Raw genomic sequence first — 20,973 nt, 5'->3', positions numbered from 1 at the left:
TCTAGCAGTTAAAAAATAAATCTGCATGCATCTTGCTGGAGGTTTGCAGTTTTGAATGATCACGGTCATGATTTTCTCGTTCATTGCGTCAACAAACATTCAGCTTCATACTAGCAGCTGCTTTTCTCTGTGTCAGAACTATCACAGTTAACTAAAACCACAAAAAATATTATCATTAATTGAAATGAAGTAAAAGTTAACTAAATTAACTTAGCAATCCATCTCATGAACACTTGACAAACACGGAACACACAACACTATTACACATTATTTACTTAAAACACTTAATTATATTTCAAATTTGCACACATAACTGTACATACAAATTGTCTATATTATATATTGTTTTTTGCTTTTTTTGCACTTTGTCTATCTTGTAAATTTGTATATTATTATTATTTTACTCTTTTTATTATGTGTCTTGTTGCTGTTACTCACAAATTCCTAGTATGTGTAAACAACATACCTGGCAATAAAGCTCTTTCTGATTCTGATTCACTTTTATTTCAGCAAGTTGTCAAAGCAACATTTCTCATTTTCATTTAGTTTAAGTAAACCTGAAATAAATGAATAAAACCTATATAGACAACTAATAAAAGACTAAAACAAATGTACTAAAACTTTAACTAAAAATATAAAATTAAAACTAATTTAGTAAAAAAATAATTTAGGCTACATTTACACGAAATCGATGTATTTAAGTTTCACGTAGAGTTTTTCACGTACAGACAACAATGTTGTCAAAATGATCCTCATTCTCACGGATCCACGAAAATGACTAAAAAGCTGTATTCTGCTGCCAGGCAAGTAGTTGGCGATGTCACTTTGTTTAAAAAACAAAAAAAAACAACAACAAAAAAAACAATGTGCATATAGACTGAACATGCAATCGTCGTAATCGCAGTCACCGTTTTCACAAATTCTCGTTTTTGTTGTTTACATGGGGGCAATAGCAGTACCGTTTTCAAAAACTAGCACTTTCAAACCCATTTCCCCAAAAGCTTGCGTTTTCCAAAACACAAACATTTTCCAGTTTTTTGTTGAAAACAATTTGTAAACGGCCCTTTGGTATCGCAGTGATACTAAAATAACATGAATAATGGGCAAATGCCGTATGAATGCAATTTCCCGCAAAGTCCGTCCTAACCTAGTCCTGTATTTGGTTAAAGACATGGTCTGGAAGATGGATTTATTCTCACTTATTAATAACATTGTTATTTTATATCAAAAAAAAAAAAAAAGTTACATAGTGTAGGTTTAAGTAAACAAAAAATAGGAGCGTGACGGAAAAAAAAAAAATCATGAAATAACAGAAATAACAGGGTAATTCTTCAGGAATTCAGAAACCCATTTTATTCCCTAATTTTGGCATGTTTACAAGTAAAACAGAATATTCAGCGTGGGGAAAAAATGTTGAATGAGTAAAGCTGTTTCAGAGGTGGAGCAAATTATTATTTTTTCTTGAAATATTAAGACCACAAAATATTTTCTTCAATCGAATAGCATGCACTGATAAATTGTGCACAAAAATTGCAGATAAATTGTACTGATTTCAGTATTCATGTTGAGGCACTTGGATGACAACTACTGCTCTAGAGGAGCATTATTACATAAAACAGAGGCAGAAACAAGATGGTGTGTGTGTGTTTTAGCACTCACGCTGATGTCTGCTGGGGGCAGGGGAAGTGGCAGCTGTACCATGTAACGCCAGATGTGTGCCGTCTGGTCCCCGGACGCTGTCAGGAAACACAGACAAAACAAACACAGATGGAACATTATATAAAAAAAAAGGACAGTCATCTTTCAAATCACATTTAAAAGCATCTGACAGGTGGGGGAAGAGATACAAATAGAGATATGAAAAAAAAAAAAATATCAGTCTTTTGGAAGAATAAATATTAAATGCAACATGGCCTTCAGTCACGGGATAAATGAATCATCTAGGCGGGGTTCGATTCTAGCTTGGGCTGCGAGATTTCCCAGGTTCAAATCCCGGACGAGCCCCCAATTAGCAAATTCATAGTGAGAGATGGACTCTAGTATCAACCTTTTCTGCTGATAAAACCATTTTTTTTTTTTTTTTATTTGAATAAAATGAAAACTAAAAGACTTTCAAATCACATGAGCCAATATTTTATTCACAACAGAACATAGATAACAAATGTTTACAATTTTATGCACAAAATGAGCTCATTTCAAATTTGATGCCTGCTACAGGTCTCAAAATAGTTGGGACGGGGGCATGTTTACCATGGTGTAGCATCTCTTCTTCTTTTCAAAACAGTTTGAAGACATCTGGGCATCGAGGTTATGAGTTTCTGGAGTTTTGGTGTTGGAATTTGGTCCCATTCTTGCCTGATATAGGCTTCCAGCTGCTGAAGAGTTCGTGGTTGTCTTTGACGAATTTTTCATTTAATGATGCGCCAAATGTTCTCTATAGGTGTAAGATCTGGACTGCAGGCAGGCCAATTCAGCACAATTCAGCATCTGGAAACCTTTATATACCTTTCAGCATTCGTAGTGCCTTCCAAAACTTGCAAGCTGTCCATACCGTATTCACTTATGCACCCCCATACCATCAGAGATGCTGGCTTTTGAACTGAACTCTGATAACACGCCGGAAGGTCTCCCTCCTCTTTAGCCCGGAGGACACGTGATTTCCAACAAGAATGTCAAATTTGGACTCGTCTGACCATAGAACACTTTTCCACTTTGAAACAGTCCATTTTAAATGAGCCCTGGCCCACAGGACACGACGGCGCTTCTGGACCATGTTCACTTATGGCTTCCTAGAGTTTTAGTTGGCATCTGCAGATGGCACGGCGGATTGTGTTTACCGACAGTGGTTTCTGGAAGTATTCCTGGGCCCATTTAGTAATGTAATGGACACAATCATGCCGATGAGTAATGCAGTGTTGTCTGAGGGCCCGAAGACCACGGGCATCCAATAAAGGTCTTCGGCCTTGTCCCTTACGCACATTTCTCCAGTTTCTCTAAATCTTTTGATGATGTTATGCACTGTAGATGATGAGATTTGCAAATCCTTTGCAATTTGACATTGAGGAACATTGTTTTTGAAGTATTCAATCTTCTTACGCTTTCTTTCACAGCTCTGCCCATCTTTACTTCTGAGAGACTCTGGCTCTCTAAGACATCACTTTTATAGCTAATCATGTTACAGACCTGATATCAATTAACTTAATTAGTTACTAGATGTTCTCCCAGCTGAATCTTTTCAAAATGTCTTGCTTTCAGTTATTTTTTTGTCCCCATGACAACATTTGAGACCTGTAGCAGGCATCAAATTTGAAATGAGCTCATTTAGTGGATAAAAGTGTACTCCAGAAACCCATAAACCTCGATGCCCAGATGTCTTCAAACTGTTTTGCAAAGAAGAAGAGATGCTACACAATGGTAAACATGTCCCCATCCCAACTATTTTGAGACCTGTAACAGGCATCAAATTTGAAATGAGCTCATTTTGTGCATAAAATTGAAAAATTTCTCCATTTAAACATTTGTTATGTTATCTATGTTCTATTGTGAATAAAATATTGGCTCATGTGATTTGAAAGTCTCTTAGTTTTCATTTTATTCAAATTTAAAAAAAAAAACACGTCCCAACATTTCCGGAATTCGGGTTGTATAATATTATCAAGCATTTTTCACAATCCAATTATTTCCAGCTGAATATTATTTTTCATTATGTTTGTTTTGTTTTTTTGGGGGGTTTTTTTTTGTTTGTTTTTTTAAGAGAAGTAAAAAATGTGTTGATCTGATTTTCACCAAAGGAAATATAATAAAGTACACTATAATCTTCACTCAAATGTCCTGTTATATCTGAATGTTCCTCAGGCCCAAACAGAGTTGGGAAAAAGATTTTAAGTATAATGCTTCTGTTGCTTGGAATAATCTAAAAAAATATTTTAAAGTTGTTCATGATCTCTTAACTAAATGAATTTAAAGTACTTTTAAAAGACTTTTATGTTTTATCCCCTGGTAAATTGTTGCTGTGATTCCTGATTGTTTTGTATTGTATTGTGGTCGAAATTGTAAATTTGTATGCTATTTGCTGCAGCTTTCTTGGTCAGATCACTCTTGTAAAAGAGTTCTGTTGTTGTTTTTCCTCAATGAAGTTTTTAACTTGTTAAACAAACAATTGAATGTGTTGATGTATACCTGTAAGTGCCATCTGCTCTGTGGGGTGGAACTTAATGGAGTTGACTGCAAGAATAAAAAAAATAACAAATATTCATTAGACCCAATAAAACATAGTTAACACTAACCAAACCCACAGTATGTAAAATCTGAAGAAAACAATCTCCAAACACAAGATCACAAAATCAACACTTGTCCCAAAGGACACAAAACTTTAACACAAGCGTACGGTGAAAAGAGATTCATACCTGATCCAGCATGGCCGGCATATTTTAACAGGCACTTCCCCGTCTCAATACTCCACAGCATGGAACAGTGATCTAAATAATGAATGATAAAATGGGTTCTGAAGGATCATGTGACACTGAAGATGGCATTTTAAAATCTATTGAATAAGAAAAGTTATTTTAAACTGTAATAATGTCATAATAATATAGCTGCAAGCAGCAATTAAGCGATCAAGCAGAGGCAAACAAGGAAGCTAGCAGCAGACCAACAACGTCATAATGGACTACGATAGCAACTGAGACAAAGACACTACATGTCAGTTTTGAAGTCTATCAGACCAACGGTACTGTATTTAGAACCAATTTCATGTTTGTTCAATTATAGTGCCACCAAGTGGCGCAGTCCCACCACTTTTTGTGTGTCCTCATACACAAGCATGTTAAATGTGGTGAAAATATCTCATTTTGTTTAGAAGTTATAGACATTTATATGTATAAGCATGTAAAAAAATTACTCACACCTGACATTGATTGCATTTTTTTGCCACATACTAACAAAATTTTGACATTTGGCCTCTAGCGTTCATTCAAAGACCTATGTTTTCGTCTCAATTGGACAGTTTCGAAAATATTCGCAAATGTTGTTAAAACGTTAAATTACTGCACTAAAACACTGCACTAAACATAAGAAACATGCAAAAAACACATGTTGGTATCGTTGGACTCGGCAAGGATTCAGGAATCTAAGGAGATTGGATCACCCAGGCCATAGAACCTGAACATACTTAATCGTACCAAAAGCGTGATCCTAAATCCGTGATAAAAACCGAATCGTGAGTAATTTGAACTGTTACACCCCTATTACACCATTTTTTTTTCCACTGTTCAAAAATATAACTGATTTTTATTCAATCTGAATGGACCAAAAAAAAAAAAAAAAAGTCTTAACTGAATTAAAATAATAGATAAGATAAGAGTGGTTGTGGCAGATTTACCTGCTGAAGCTGTGCCTAGAACCAACGGCTGAATCCGAGTCACGGCCAGGTCCCATATCCCATCCCGGTGTCCCACATACTCCTTGACCAGCTGACAAACTGCACGAGATGTGGTGGCTTTAAAGCTGGACACAATCTGAGGGATGGAGAGGAGAGTGAGCATTTGATCAGAGGTCCTCACACACACACACACACACACAGAACTAACTACAGAGCGACAGTAAGCAGCACAGAAGCATGGGGAATACTTAAACCATACATGACTGTAACATCTCTACACTTATAACACACGTCATGTGGTTACAGCTGGATTGTATGAACACACTGCATTCAGTCATACAGTCTCTCACACAAGATCGAGGTCTATGAAAGGAGAGCGTAGTCAATACTTCTGAAATGGGAAAGTTCAAATTAAAACACTCAAACAAACAAACATAAATAAAGAACATCCATCAAATAACGTTAAAATATATAAAAGCATACAAAACATGACTAAAAAATACAAACGAATGAGAAAACTGTTCATACATTTTGAAAACTATACATGGATCATAACTGAAAAGGGAAAGAAGCTGAGCTGAGAGAGCAAGGTGGTCATTAGCTCCTATGTTGCAGACGCATATAGTAGATATATAATACAATACAATTTAATGGCAGTAAACGACACATTTACAAAAGTGCTGAAATTACACAAACAACTATTCTACACAATAATTAAAATTCACTCAAATGATCTTCAATAACAGAAAATGTGGTACAATCACTGTAACACACAACCTTTCCTGTTGAACTACTTTACTCCACTGATATGGATCTGTGTTTTAGATTAGAACTTTAAAAAAAGGGCCCAAATACTGTCCAAAATTTACTATCTGGCCTGGTTGATTCACTACCGTTCAAAAGGTTTAGGGTCTGTAGGATAATGATTAAATGATTTTATAAGTTTCTTATGTTTACCCGTTTATTTATTTATTTATTTATTTTTTAAAACAACAACACAGTAATATTCTGAAATATTATTACAATTTTAAAAAAACTTTTCTATTTGAATATATTTTAATGTGTATGCAATTCAGTGTTATGATCCTTCAGAAAGAAAAAGTTCACACTGTCAATGTTAAAAACAGCTGTGCTGCTTAATATTTTTGTATAAACCATGGTACATTTTTCAACTTTTTTTTGATGAACAGAAAATATTTATTTGAAATATAAATCATTGAAAACATTACAAAGGTCTTTACTGTCCCTTTTGATCAATTTAAAAGGCACAATTGTAAGATTTTTGGATTAAAGCATCCAAAAACCACTAAAACAATGTTATACATTTTGTTGACTTGTGTACTTACATAATCCCAAATGTCTGTGCCTCGCGTATCAATGACCTCATACCCACGTTATCCTCAGTTTTCGGTTTTGTTTTGTAGAAACCATGGAAACACCAAAGACGCTTTAATATTATTATGTGTTTTAATATATTATGTGGCGTGTGTCGCGCTCATCTCTCATTAGCAAACGCTCCAGCGGCCTCGTTTCTGCTCGCACATCACTCGGCCCTGCTCCGCTTCATACTACAGTAACATTAATAATCTCATCCATGAACATGATTTCTGCCCGAGTCTCATCGGATTCTTTTCCACCGGCTGTAGACATGAAGACAACACCTCCCATGATTCCGCGAAATCAAGGCATCATCAAGCTACGCCTTTTTTTTTTTTTTTTGAACAAGCGACCTCTAGAGGCGAAAATTTACATATTGTGCCTTTAATGCATCCTTTATCAATAAAAGAAATAAAAATCTTACTGACCCCAAAATTTTGAAACGTAGTCAAATTAGTAAATTAGTGATCAGTAATTTTGCAGATCATTTGGTATTTAGATATTTTAACAGGATCTATACTTGACTTGAATGAATAAAAGTGCCCCTTCTGAAAACATCAAAATAGTTGTACAAAAAATGCAAAAAAAAAAAAAAAAAGTACAGTAATCTTTTCTTGATACCTACAGCGATGACACCAACAAAGGGTTCACATATATATATATATATATATAATACAAAAAAATGCTGTAATATTTAGGGATGCACGATATTTAAGTGACCATTTCATGTTGTACATTATTGTTTTTTTTAAGTTTTGTTTTATAATGAGAAATGTCAAATTCTTAATTAATTAAACTTACATTTAACTTAAAACTTAAGTGTAATTCTCATTTTCTTTTTTCCTGCAGTCTTAAGATAAAATCATAAAAATTGGTATCGGCCAACATTTCTATATCAGTGCATCCCTAATAGTATTTGTAAAAGGCAATGTTCAGAATAAAGAAGTATTGAGGTACATTGTCCTAACTTTAACAAATGTTTTGGCATCACAAGAAGCAAATGACTTCTATAAAGCAATGGACTGAGGAAAGTATGCAAGCATGTCAATAATGCAGCCTAACTACTAATAAGCACTGCTGAGCTCAAAATTTCACTGAAGGTAAGAGCAAACACAGCAAGCACAATGAGCCCTCATCTCAGCACTGTGAAAATGCTCTTTAATATTAGAAAACAATATACTGACCAAGCTCCTCATTTAGAGTTCATAAAACATGTCCGAAGACAATCATGAAATTCCTTGAATTCTCATGTACAATATACTTAAAAGTTACATAAAACCTATTACTATTACTAATAGCTATTACTCATACTACATTTGCAATATTATGATTTAATTTTTAAATTAAAAAAAAAAAAAGTCACAACAGCAACAGACACTGGAATACTTTTGGTGTTAAGTTGAAAATATTCTCTAAACTATGTGAACACAGTACTTTGTTTTACGTAAGGCTGTGATGTGTGATTTATGATTATTAGTTAACGATTGCACAGCTTAAAGGGTTAGTTCACCCAAAAAATGAAAAAGATCCCATGATTTACTCATCCTATGACTATCTTCTTTCAGACAAACACAATAGGAGATATATTTAAAAATATCCTGGCTCCTCCAAGCTTTATAATGGTTGTGAAAGTGCATCCACCCATCATAAAAGTAATCCATATGTCTCCGGGGGGATAAAAAAAGGCCTTCTGAAGTGAAGTTTTTTTTTTTTTTTTTTTAAATATTCATATTTAAAACTTTGTTAACTATAACAGCTCTATTCCGGCTGACGACCATACGCATCAATTTGCGGTGGAAGAGTAACCTCTGACCTGATGCATGACACAATGACGAACGCAGAAGCGCAGAGGAGAGAGCAAAACAAAACACCAGTCACGAAAATTATCATTTTTTAAAGAGAAACGTCTGAGGATTTCGATATATAAGAGAAGAGGAGCTTGAGTGTGTTGCAAAGCTCTATTTGTTTGAAGCGCGAGAGGCGTCTAAACTTACGCTACTCCTACATCCTGCGTCATACATCGCTTCAGGGGTTACTCTTGTGGCTCAAGTCAGCTTGTGCAGTATGTGTACGGTCGTCCACCGGAAGCTTGGTATTTGAATTTATAAAGTTTTAAATATGGATATTTTTTCTTACAAAAACACATTGCTTCGCTTCAGAGGGCCTTTATTAACCTCCTTGAGCCATATGGATTATTTTTTATAATGGATGGATGCACTTTTTTGGACTTCAAAATCAGGAGCACCATTCACTACTATTATAAAGCTTGGAGGAGCCAGGATATTTTTAAATATATCTCCAATTGTGTTCATCTGAAAGAAGATAGACATATACACCTAGGATGGCTTGAGGGTGAGTAAATCATGGGATAATTTTCATTTTTGAGTGAACTAACCCTTTAACAAAAAAAAAAAAAAACAACAACAAACAAAGAATTTCAATTTTTTTTTTTAAAACAATACAATTATTATTCTTAAAGGATTAGTTCACTTCTGAATTTAAATTTCCTGATAATTTACTCTCCCCCATGTCATCAAAGATGTTCATGTCTTTCTTTCTTCAGTCGAAAAAGAAATTGAAGGTTTTTGAGGAAAACATTCCAGGATTTTTCTCCATATAGTGGACTCCAACAGTTACCAACGGGTTGAAGGTCCAAATGTCAGTTTCAGTGCAGCTTCAAAGAGCTCTACACGATCCCAGACGAGGAATAAGGGTCTTATCTAGCGAAAAAATTGTTAATTTTCTAAAAAAAAAAAAAAAAAAAAAAATTAAGCATTTTAAGCACAAATGCTCATCTTGCACTGCTCTGTGATCTGTGATTATTACGTAAGGTCACACGTGACGTAGGAGGAAGTACCGATCCAGAGTCAGCGAACGTGCAAAGACTAGTGAAGCACCCTTTACAAAAGAAAAGGTAAACAACAATGTCAGATGATTTTGAAGTTGGAGAAAATGAGTTTTTAGCTCTACCGCGGTACTTCCGCCTACATCACGTGACCTTTCTAACGTGATTACATAATGCATGCCGCATCGCAGAGCAGTGCAAGATGAGCATTTGTGCTTAAAAAGTATATACATTTTTATTTTATTTTTAGAAAATGACCGATTGTTTCGCTAGATAAGACCTTCATTCCTCGTCTGGGATCATGTAGAGCTCTTTGAAGCTGCACTGAAACTGACATTTGGACCTTCAACCAGCTGAACCCCAGTGAAGTCCACTATATGGAGAAAAATCCTGGAATGTTTTCCTCAAAAACCTTAATTTCTTCGCGACTGAAGAAAGAAAGACAAAACATCTTGGATGACATGGGGGTGAGTAAATTATCAGGAAATTTAATTCTGAAGTGAACTAATCCTTTAATAAAACAATATTGGTATGTAATAGATATGTAATAACAATGTATTAAAAATAAATATTGATACTTGAAATAACTTAAATTTTACACTTTTTTCCTGTTCTGAGACTGTCTCAGCTTCAGCATACAGCTGATTCATGAAGGTTTTTCATTGAGTGAATGAAGTCCTAATTTTAACCAATTACTAATATTTAACATTTTCAATACTTTTTATGGTGTTACAAAAGCACAACAGAGTAAAAGTACACTAAGAAATACACTATGTACAGTCTGAAAACAAGAGAGCATTTTCAACACTGACTAAACAAGAAATATCAGTTAATGTTCACTGTAACGGGGAAAGAGCTGTTGGTGTTTTCTCTTCTGCCGTGTCTAGTGTTTTTGAAGGGAAGGGTTTGTATGAGGGATACCACATTACAGAACTACTCAGCAGGGGGATCAACTTTTAATGTTAAAAAGTGTGAATTTAATGAAAGAGTTAAAGAAATTTTTGCTGCCAGTTTGTTAGAACAAAAATTTCACAAAAAAAGGCCATCTAAACTCTTCAAAGACAGAATACGATAATATCATTGTTAGATTTAGTCAGCTGTCCTGGTTCTCTCCTAGCCAGCACATCTGGCCCTGGTCACCATCAAGATATTTAGCCATGGCATTTCTTTATTTTTTAGGCTTGTACACAAAATTGATCACAGAACATTTAAACATTTAAAGATCTATTGGCTTTTTCATCATGAACCAATTCAAGATTTCGATTTGCTCTGGCCAAATGCTTGAATGGGGTAAGATTTGCTGGCAGTTAAGAACATCAAGATCAGTCAAAGGTTTCCAAGCCAACTGTTCAGAACTTCCATAAGCGATATTTCTTGATACTCATTGATATTTACAAGACATTATCTTAACGTGTTGTCTAATGCTGAATTAGTGTTAGAGATAGCCAGATCAGCACAGATTGATGGCTTGCCCTCAAGAGCATTGTTATTGGGTTATGACCCCCAACTGTTGGATAGTTCATGCATTTTGGCACACTGAGGAGTTAATTACCCATGAGTCTCCACCCCATAACTCCCAGTTTCCTACATTGAAGTTGCGAGGTCCACCTACTTTCCCAGGGAAAGAATTTGAGCGCTACATCAGTGAAACCGAGAGAAAAGAACAATTGTAATCTATGAGGATCAAAACGTAAAAAAAAAAGATGATTTTAAAATTGAATCAGCACCATATTCAGCTCTATATTCAAGAGTCTACAGGTAAACAAGGTGCTTGGTTCCAATAATGGACCCATGTCGAAAGTTGAGAGAAGTTATGACATTTGAAAACATGAGCTTTCTGGATGCCTAACTGGGTTTCAAACAGCTATTTGGGCAAGAACTAGGGCTGGGACAATACATCAATTCTCGATTCACGATACAATGATTCTGGACATTTTCTCTCTAAAATCGATTCTGAGTTTAGTTTTTAAAGGATTAGTGCACTTTCAAATAAATTGTTCCTGATAATTTACTCACCCCCATGTCATCCAAGATGTTCATGTCTTTCTTTCGTCAATCGAAAAGAAATTAAGGTTTTTGATGAAAACATTCCAGGATTATTCTCCTTATAGTGGACTTCAATTGCCTCCAAACGGTTGAAGGTCAAAATTACAGTTTCAGTGCAGCTTCAAAGGGCTTTAAACGATACCAGACGAGGAATAAGGGTCTTATATCTAGCGTCAGCAGTCATTTTAGAAAAAAAATACAACTGCTTCCGCTTTCCGTATTCTTCAAAAAGCTTACGCTGTATGTCCTACGCCTTCCCTATTCAACTTACGGAACGAACGCGGCGCGAGTTTTGTTTTTTTCCGTAAGTAGAACAGGGAAGGCGTAGGACATACAGCGTAAGCTTTTTGAAGAACACGGAAAGCGGAAGTACGTACAAGACGATCATTTTTGTGTTTATAAAACATATAAAGTTGTATTTTTATCGAAAATGAACGGTCGTTTTGCTAGATAAGACTCTTATTCCTCGTCTGGTATCGTTTAAAGCCCTTTGAAGCTGCACTGAAACTGTAATTTTGACCTTCAACCGTCTGGAGGTCATTGAAGTCCACTATAAGGAGAATAATCCTGGAATGTTTTCATCAAAAACCTTAATTTCTTTATGACTGACTAAAGAAAGACATGAACATCTTGGATGACATGGAGGGGAGTAAATTATCAGGAAAATTTTATTTGAAAGTGGACTAATCCTTTAACAGCAAATGGTGCTCTAAGCTAGTTTTTAACAGCACACTCAAATGCTCACGAAGAAGAGTGCTGGAGAGTGCTCGTGTGTTCGGCTGAGTCATGTGAGTGGTTAAATATACTTGCACCTCAGCTCAGAATGCTTTTATGACACAAGATTAATGTAAACACAGCCCTTGTAATTCGCTTCAACCTTTTCAAACTTTATGAATGATTATTTTAGGTTTAAGTGGTGTGTGTAAAGGAACTAGAAGCAAGCAGAGTATGTGTGTTTCTAAAGCACGTAGTGCCATCTGCTGTTAAAAACTAAGCTCAGAATTGATTCGAGACAGAATCGCAATACATTCTGAAAATATCAGAATTGATCCAGATTCATTATATTGCAAATCGATAATCAATCTATTGTCCCAGCCCTACCATTTTGGTAAGAACACAAAAGATTAGGGTTGTAAACATTTAAAATAGTAACTACACAGCAAAAAAAATAATAAATTAAAAATAAGCAAATAAGCGGATAAGCAAAACAGTGTACACAGATACTAGTTATTTTTTGCAGTGTATTTGATTTAATTATGATTTTGTACTAAATTATGTGATGCACGGTGAAAACAAAAATAAGCAAATATTTTTATTCAAATATTTTGGTACAATTCAAAATTATTTTGAATAGTACAAATGCAAACAAAGTATAAATCAAAAATGTGTTGGAAGTAGTGGAGTCTGGACTTGAAATGTCAATAATTGTATTTTGGATAATGCAGGAATGTATAATAAACTGGGTGTTGTTACATATCACAATAGATTATGAAATTCCATAACTGATGCATTGAACTTTCAATGTCAGATCAATGCATGACATATTTTGCAGCTCTACTATTGATAAATTGGTATGTAACTCCATGAAATATGTAGTTTGTGTAATTGAAAGCTTAACAAACAGAGCACAACTCAGCACAACTAAAATGCATTTAAGCACAGAACCACTTCATTCACAATTCAACAGAGACAAAACATAGACACATACATAACTACCTAAAACAGCTTGCTATAGAGATGTCACAAATCAATACCAAAATTGAAAAGATGTATCGATACCAGTTATTCCACTGTGTCAGTATTACAATGTGATGAAATTACAAAATTGTCTAATGGCGAAGGCATAGCCTGCCGTTCAGTTTCTTGATAATTATGAAACTTAAAAAGGAACATGCCATCATTTTTGAAAATAGGCTCATTTTACAACTCCCCTAGAGTTTTACAGTCTTCAAATCCATTCAGCCGATCTCCGGGTCTGGTGGTAGCACGTTTAGCTGCAGCAGATCATTGAATCTGATTAGACCATTAGCATCTCACTCAAAAATATCCAAAGAGTTTCAATATTTTTCCTATTTAAAACTTGACTCTTCTGTAGTTACATCATGTACTAAGACCGACAGAAAATGAAAAGTTGCGATTTTCTAGGCCGAGAAACTGCAACTCTGCAACTAAACAAACTTAGTGCCGGTCACATTGGAAGTTACCTAGCTGGAGACTATTTTCAGGTGCTGCGTAATATCATTGGTCCTGCTGCACCCATGGTACGGCAGCAAAGTTCCTTGATTATTACGCCAGAATGAGAGTATAGTTCCTAGCCATATCGGCCTAGAAAATCGCAACTTTTCATTTTCCGCCGGTCTTAGTACACGATGTAACTACAGAAGAGTCAAGTTTTAAATAGGAAAAATATCAAAACTCTTTGGTCATTTTTGAGCGAGATGCTAACGGTCTAATCAGATTCAATGAACTATGCTGAGCTGCAGCTAAAAGTGTTACCGCCAGACCCGGAGATCGGCTGAATGGATTCGAAAACGGTAAAACTCAACTGTTTAACTCTAGGGAAGTTGGAAAATGAGCCTATTTTCAAAAATAGTGGCGTGTTCCTTTAAATGAAGGAGTGGCAATAACAGAATTTCAACTTTGCTGTGAAATATGAATCATCAGATTTCATTGGTATTAATAACATTTTGGTATTGTGACAACCCAAGCTTGTTCTACAGTATCTACATATGTGAAGCAGCAAATTCTGTAAGCCGGCTAGAAAGAGCAGGACTTTGCACTGAGACATTAAGTCTTTTTACAGAGATTAGTGATGTTTACCAAGAGAAATATTCTGAACTTGACACACAGTAACAGTTTTATTCAGTGTGAGCGATAACCCCGTAGATACCATCATACCTTGCTCGTGGAGGCCTTGTAAGTCGTCTTCAGCTTTTGGGACAGTTGACTTGTGCTGTGACTAGCTGTGCACAAGAAATTATAAGATGATGAGTGAAATATGAAAACAACGAATTAATCATTTCATTGTTAGTTTTCCATTTTCATTACATTAATAGAGGTTGCTCGGCTCAGCGTGCAGTGTTAAGTTCTTCCACACCAGACAAGCTTAGAAAAACAATTCTTTATGGACCTCGCTTTTTGTACCACACCATTGTCAAGCTGAAACAAAAAGGGCCTCATTCTACTGTAAATGTTTGCCTAAGGAGATTATATGGCGGTATGATTTTATGCCCCTGTTAGTAATGGGTGTAGCTGAAATAGCCAAACCCCTTCATCAGAACATCTCTTTTGATAACTGAATAGCAAATCGGGGTTTAAACGTCATCATATCACGCAAAGACAAAGCTTTAGGCAAAACGTTATCAAATTATTCTCTCTGAACCATCAAAAGACAACATTATTTATTCAAAAGCTTGTTCAATGATCTGTTATTATGAATGCAGAAGTTAAATGTCAGTTTTGTTTTGCATGTACCTTTTGTTTTTAAGGCTCCTTTGCTCAGATCACCACCGTCAACTGTCTGTCCTTCTCCAGCCAAACGTTCGTTTAGTGATTCTATCTCTCTTCGCACTGCACAAGAACAGAGGTTACGATAATATGACCGCTGACAAACTGAACAAAACCAATCTTTTAATATTTACATTACATCAATATTTATATATATATATACAGTACAGTCCAAAAGTTTGGAACCACTAAGATTTTTAATGTTTTTAAAAGAAGTTTCGTCTGCTCACCAAGGCTACATTTATTTAATTAAAAATACAGTAAAAAAAACAGTAATATTGTGAAATATTATTACAATGTAAAATAACTGTTTTCTATTTGAATATATTTCACAAAGTAATTTATTCCTGTGATGCAAAGCTGAATTTTCAGCATCATTACTCCAGTCTTCAGTGTCACATGATCCTTCAGAAATCATTCTAATATGCTGATCTGCTGCTCAATAAACATTTAATGTGTACAATTGTACAAAATATTTGTGTACAATATTTTTTTTCAGGATTATTTGATGAATAGAAAGTTCAAAAGAACAGTGTTTATCTGAAATCTAATCTTTTGTAACATTATAAATGTCTTTACTGCCACTTTTGATTGATTTAATGCATCCTTGCTGAATAAAAGTATTCATTTCTTTAATTTCTTTTAAAAAAAATAAAAATAAAAATTCTTACTGACCCCAAACTTTTGAACGGTAGTGTATAATGCTACAGAAGCTTTGTATTTCAGATAAATGCTGTTCTTTTGAACTTTCTATTCATCAAGGAATCCTGGAAAAAAAAGTACACAACTGTTTTCAACATTGAAAATAATCATAAATGTTTATTGAGCAGCAAATCAGCATATTAGAATGATTTCTGAAGGATCATGTGACACTGAAGACTGGAGTAACGACGCTGAAAATTCAGCTTTGCATCACAGGAATAAATTACTTTGTCAAATATATTTAAATAGTACACAGTTATTTTAAATTGTAATAATATTTCACAATATTACTGTTTTTTACTGTATTTTTAATTAAATAAATGTAGCCTTGGTGAGCAGACGAAACTTCTTTTAAAAACATTAAAAATCTTAGTGGTTCCAAACTTTTGGACTGTACTGTATATATATATATATATATATATATATATATATATATATATATATATATATATATATATATATATATATAAATAAAAGGGATAATGTTCTTTCAGCTAGTTATCGTACACACACACACACACACAAAAAGACATCACCCGTTAATGACTGCACATTATTCTGCTTATTACACAGCTACTTTCTAGGTAAGTATAAATGGAAGTGAAATTATTTGAATGTGAGAAGAAAGTGACTGCAGGGTGATATGAAACAATAAAAAGGTTGATGGTAAAGTTTAGAGGCCATTAAACAAAAACAAAAAAATGACTGAGAAACACTTTGACTGACTAGAAACAAGTATTCCTGATTAATAAAAGAATATAATCAATTGTAATACAGATAACAATTAAGGATTCAGATCTTGAGAATGCTGAGTAAGTGTGAAAGTCACTTAGTTAACATAGGATGAAGATTACTCAATTAAAACTAGTTCGTCTACATGTGTTAAGATTGTGTTGTCCCCATAACATTAAGAATAAGTCATGTACACAGTGTAAAAGTCATGCAAAAAAGTCAAAAATGTTAAATATGATGGAAGCTATTTGGTTACTCACATTCCAAGTTTTCAATGTAGAGATTTTCAAACTCCCGCTCAATCTGTCCAAACATGTCAAGTAAGTTACTCCTTAAGGCCATCGGCAACTTGGAGTCCTAGAAATTGAATCAAATAAACCATATTGCAAATACTCAGAGACTGCACCATCAAAACGCATTCAATGACAACAAATGTGTTTCTATGACATCTGCACTGTTCTTATTACTTAGTTCCGTACATTCTAGCTATTTAAAAAAATAATGCTAGAAATAAAAATAAACTACTACAACACAAGGAGTGTCAAGGAGATCTTGTTAACAATATATTTTAAAGGAGGAAAAAAACAAACACTACAGATATACAAATAAACTTAATGTAAAATGTCTTGCTGGTTTAAAACTTTACATCTAAAAGCTTATGTAATATATCTTGCATCAAAAATGTACATTAAAAATATTGCTATTCTAAGTTTACATTAAAATATTACTTGTTTTATAACTTTACATCTAACGTAAACGTCTAGAACGGTAAGATATTTTACGTACACTTATAGATTTAAAGTTTTAAAGCAAGATACTTTATTTATATTGCACTTTATTGTACAGTACATGTACTTACAGAGTACTTACCTAATAAAATACTGGGTAATATACGGTAACTACAAGGGTTAGGTTTGGTTTAGGTGTAAGTTCAGGGTTAGTTCCTAGTTATTACACCGGTATCATAATTACTGTAATAAGTGCATAGTATGTACATGGGGAACAGGAACAGGAATATAAAGTAAAGTGCTACCAGCTAGTTTACATAAAATATCTTGCTGTTCTAAAAGTTAAATGTTAAATATCTGATTGTTTTAAAACATTACATCTGAGTTTACGTAAAATATCTTACTATTCTAAAACTTTACTTAAAATATCTAGTTGTTCTGAAACTTTACATCTAAAAGTTTACATAAAATATCTTGCTTTTCTAAAACTTTATATGTAAAAGTTTGACTTAAAATAGACAAACTTCTGTTCAGAAACTTTACATCTAAAAGTTAATGTAAAATTTCTTGCTGTTCTAAATGTTTGTTAAATATCTTGTTTTAGAACTTTACATCAAAAAGTTTACATAAAATATCTAAAATTTTACATCTAAAAGTGTATAAAATATCTTGCTGTTCAAAAAGTTAATGTTAAATATCTTGTTTTAAAACTTTACGTAAAATATCTTGCTGTTCTAAAAAAATGTACATAAAATATCTGGTTGTTCTACAACTTTAAATTTAAAAGTTAACTTAAAATATCTAACTGTTCTGAAACTTTCCATCTAAACATTTGTTTAAAATATTATGGTGTTCTAGAACTTTACAATATCTTGATGTTCTAAAATTGTACATAAAATAACAGTTCTACAAGCTTTTAAGCCTCAGTTCAGTATAGATCATTTCTGTCCTCAAAATGAATGAATAATATCTTTTTAAATGACCTGGGTTTGAGACACAGAGTAAGCAAACATTATAAGGATGTTCCGACAGAAAAGATCCATAACAAAATTTTGAAAAAGCACAAAAAATAATCTCTACCCAAAAAATAACTAATCTACCAAACTCACTTACCTCCATTATCAAGGATAAGAAGTTCCAAGTAAAGTCTTTCAGCTTGATTAAAGCTACACAAAGAAAAGCAATCCACAAACAAACATTGCTGTTGTGTAGTTTAGACTAGCTATGTCCATATTAACTACTCCAGGACAACAAGGTGAGCTGTCAGGTTAACACAAGAGTTTAATGGAGAGAACAGCGTAAGCTAAGTCAACTGCTCTCCATTCTGTCATTAACACATGTACTCATGTGCTCTTCAGAGAGAGAGAGAGAGAGAGAGAGAGAGAGAGAGAGAGAGAGAGAGAGAAACAGCAATTAACAAACAACAGCTCGCCGTCTATTCTTATAAACCTACTCAATCCTAAAACTTGTGGTCACCATAGCAACTGCACATAATGACAGCATTGAGAGGGTGAAAGGCAGTATAGTCTAAATCCAGTGAACAGTTTACAGTAGGGGCTGCCAATCAGAAATGACCCCACAGAGGAATAGACAGAACAATCGAACCCCAGAGTGCCGCTCTTTAAAAATGGATGAGGCTGTAGACCATAGAAAGTACAAACCATAGATACCCCCCCCCACCCCACCCACTGAGTATCAATAAAACAATGACCAAATGGCATCATGTCTCAAGTCTGAAATGAGCTAGACTATTCTCAACACTTCTTGGATTGTTGAATAAAACATTGCGTTGAAAATAATCTTTTCACGAACATGTACGTTTATTTGAATGGGAGAACTAATGATTACTCTAGTAATTTATGTGAGTACAGGCGTCTCTTATCACTGACGCACTCCAGTAATGTTTGTGTTAGGAATGTGCGTCAATAACGGACTCGTTTAGAACAAATGATGTGTGTTAGAGGATGTAAATTGCAGGGATACGTTTCAGTACCAAAACAATGACGAAACTACTCATTGACAGAAATACTTAACTCGTGTCATTTGTTCACCAGATGTAACTTGGACTTTGACTGTGAGATTTATTTTCTTCAACACCAGTGTACAGTACACCCCTTTCCATCCATCCAAACTGGAATCTCTTTCAATAAAGACATTGATCCAGTGTAATTACGGTTTCAATTTGTCATGATCTGTCCTTTCAATTTAGTTTAGTTCTTGTTATTAAGTTATTGGTTTTTCAGTAGGGATAGCAAAGTTAATGCATTAACTCATATAATGTAAATATTTTTAACCGTTAAAATTTCATTTTAGGATTTTTCATTCTTAACATTTTTGCTTGTTTTGCAGGTGTGTTGTAAATGTTTCCAATGTTCTAATAAACTTTATATTAAAACCTAGAATTACAATACAAGGCTCGAGATTAACGCTTGTCCAGGACAAGTGGGTTTTTTGAAGGGGCAATTAAAAGAGAATTTCACTTGCCCGACCGAACAAGTTGCCTGATATGGAAGCTTGTTTCCTCCACTGAATAAAAAATAAAAAAGGCAATTGCGACTTTTTCTCACAATTCTGACTTTTTCTCGCCATTGCGAGTTTATATCTCGCAATTCTGATTTTTGTTTTTTTTTCAGAAGTGTGCAATATAAACTCACAATTTCAAGTTATAAAGTCAGAATTGCATGAAATGCAAATTGCGAGTTATAAAGTCAGAATTGTGAGGAAAAAAGTCAGAATTGTGAGATAAAATGTCGCAGTTACCTTTTTAATTTTTTATTTAGTGATGGAAACAAGCTTTCATAGCCTGATAAAAATGTCAATAACAAAAAAATAACTAAGGAACGAATGACTCTGATTTGATTACATTTAGTGTAAGTGGATAGTGGATAATAATATATAATGTAATGTACTACAAGGTTGCACTGTTGAGGCTTGCACAACTTCTTGAGGAGGAACAAATGAGAGCAGCACACACAAAGAAACTCAATTAACATACTGCAGTAAAAATTTAAAATGTGGTGTTTTTATATTTATAACATTTGATACAGTTAAGCAACATCACATGACCAAGAGTGCGGTCTTTCTGAACACATCACAATTGAAAATGTGACACTGATTCATTCTACAGTTGAATAAACAAGTAGTTAATATTATGTCACTTGCATTTAGATGGAATATTGACTGTTTTTGTTCTATTTCAGCAGTAGTTCAGAACAAAGATCACAGCACATCTCACAGCAACACTTTACAGAATGATTCAGCATTTTGAATGAATCGGTTGAGTCAATAATTCAATGACCCATTCATAAACAACTGCCTCATTCAGCCATTTGAACAAATCGTTTGAATGAATGACTCAAGGACTCACTCATTAAGATGCTCACTTGCCACCACTTACTGGCAGTTTAGCTTCATGTTTATCTTTTTTTTTTTCCTCCAACATTTCTTGTTTCTATTTTCAAAAAATATTTAAAACAATATAACATTATTTAATGCAGTACTTTTTCAGTGTAAATTATTTAATTTGATTGGTAACATCCCTATAGTGTCTTATTATTCTAATTAAATTTATAGATCAAATTTAAGAATTTAAAATGAAAGATGAAGCATACATTTAATAAGATTAGGGGGAAAATGCCCTTTATAAATAAACAAAT

General features: G+C 34.0%; 1 protein-coding gene across 4 annotated transcripts in view; it reads right to left on the bottom strand.

Moving 5' to 3' along the window:
• The window catches only part of wdr37 (WD repeat domain 37), a 50,991-nt gene that overhangs the window by 22,166 nt on the left and 7,852 nt on the right, over positions 1-20,973 (bottom strand). For 2 of the 4 annotated variants that reach the window (XM_048174037.1, XM_048174038.1), the window contains 8 exons: positions 16,850-16,946; positions 15,123-15,218; positions 14,547-14,611; positions 11,155-11,238; positions 5,381-5,516; positions 4,407-4,478; positions 4,180-4,224; positions 1,660-1,736 (listed from right to left, as the gene is read on the bottom strand). In XM_048174037.1, the coding sequence (XP_048029994.1) occupies positions 1,660-1,736; positions 4,180-4,224; positions 4,407-4,478; positions 5,381-5,516; positions 11,155-11,238; positions 14,547-14,611; positions 15,123-15,218; positions 16,850-16,946 (672 nt within the window). Of the gene's footprint in view, positions 1-1,659; positions 1,737-4,179; positions 4,225-4,406; positions 4,479-5,380; positions 5,517-11,154; positions 11,239-14,546; positions 14,612-15,122; positions 15,219-16,849; positions 16,947-18,430; positions 18,581-20,973 lie in introns of those variants that run through there. The other 2 variants (XM_048174040.1, XM_048174039.1) reach the window with 2 other exon arrangements.

The sequence above is a fragment of the Megalobrama amblycephala genome, linkage group LG22 (assembly GCF_018812025.1).
Source record: "Megalobrama amblycephala isolate DHTTF-2021 linkage group LG22, ASM1881202v1, whole genome shotgun sequence".
NCBI classification, from domain to species: domain Eukaryota; kingdom Metazoa; phylum Chordata; class Actinopteri; order Cypriniformes; family Xenocyprididae; genus Megalobrama; species Megalobrama amblycephala.
The sequence above is the reverse complement of the archived record's forward strand: the minus strand, read 5'-3'. Positions and strand labels throughout refer to the sequence as shown.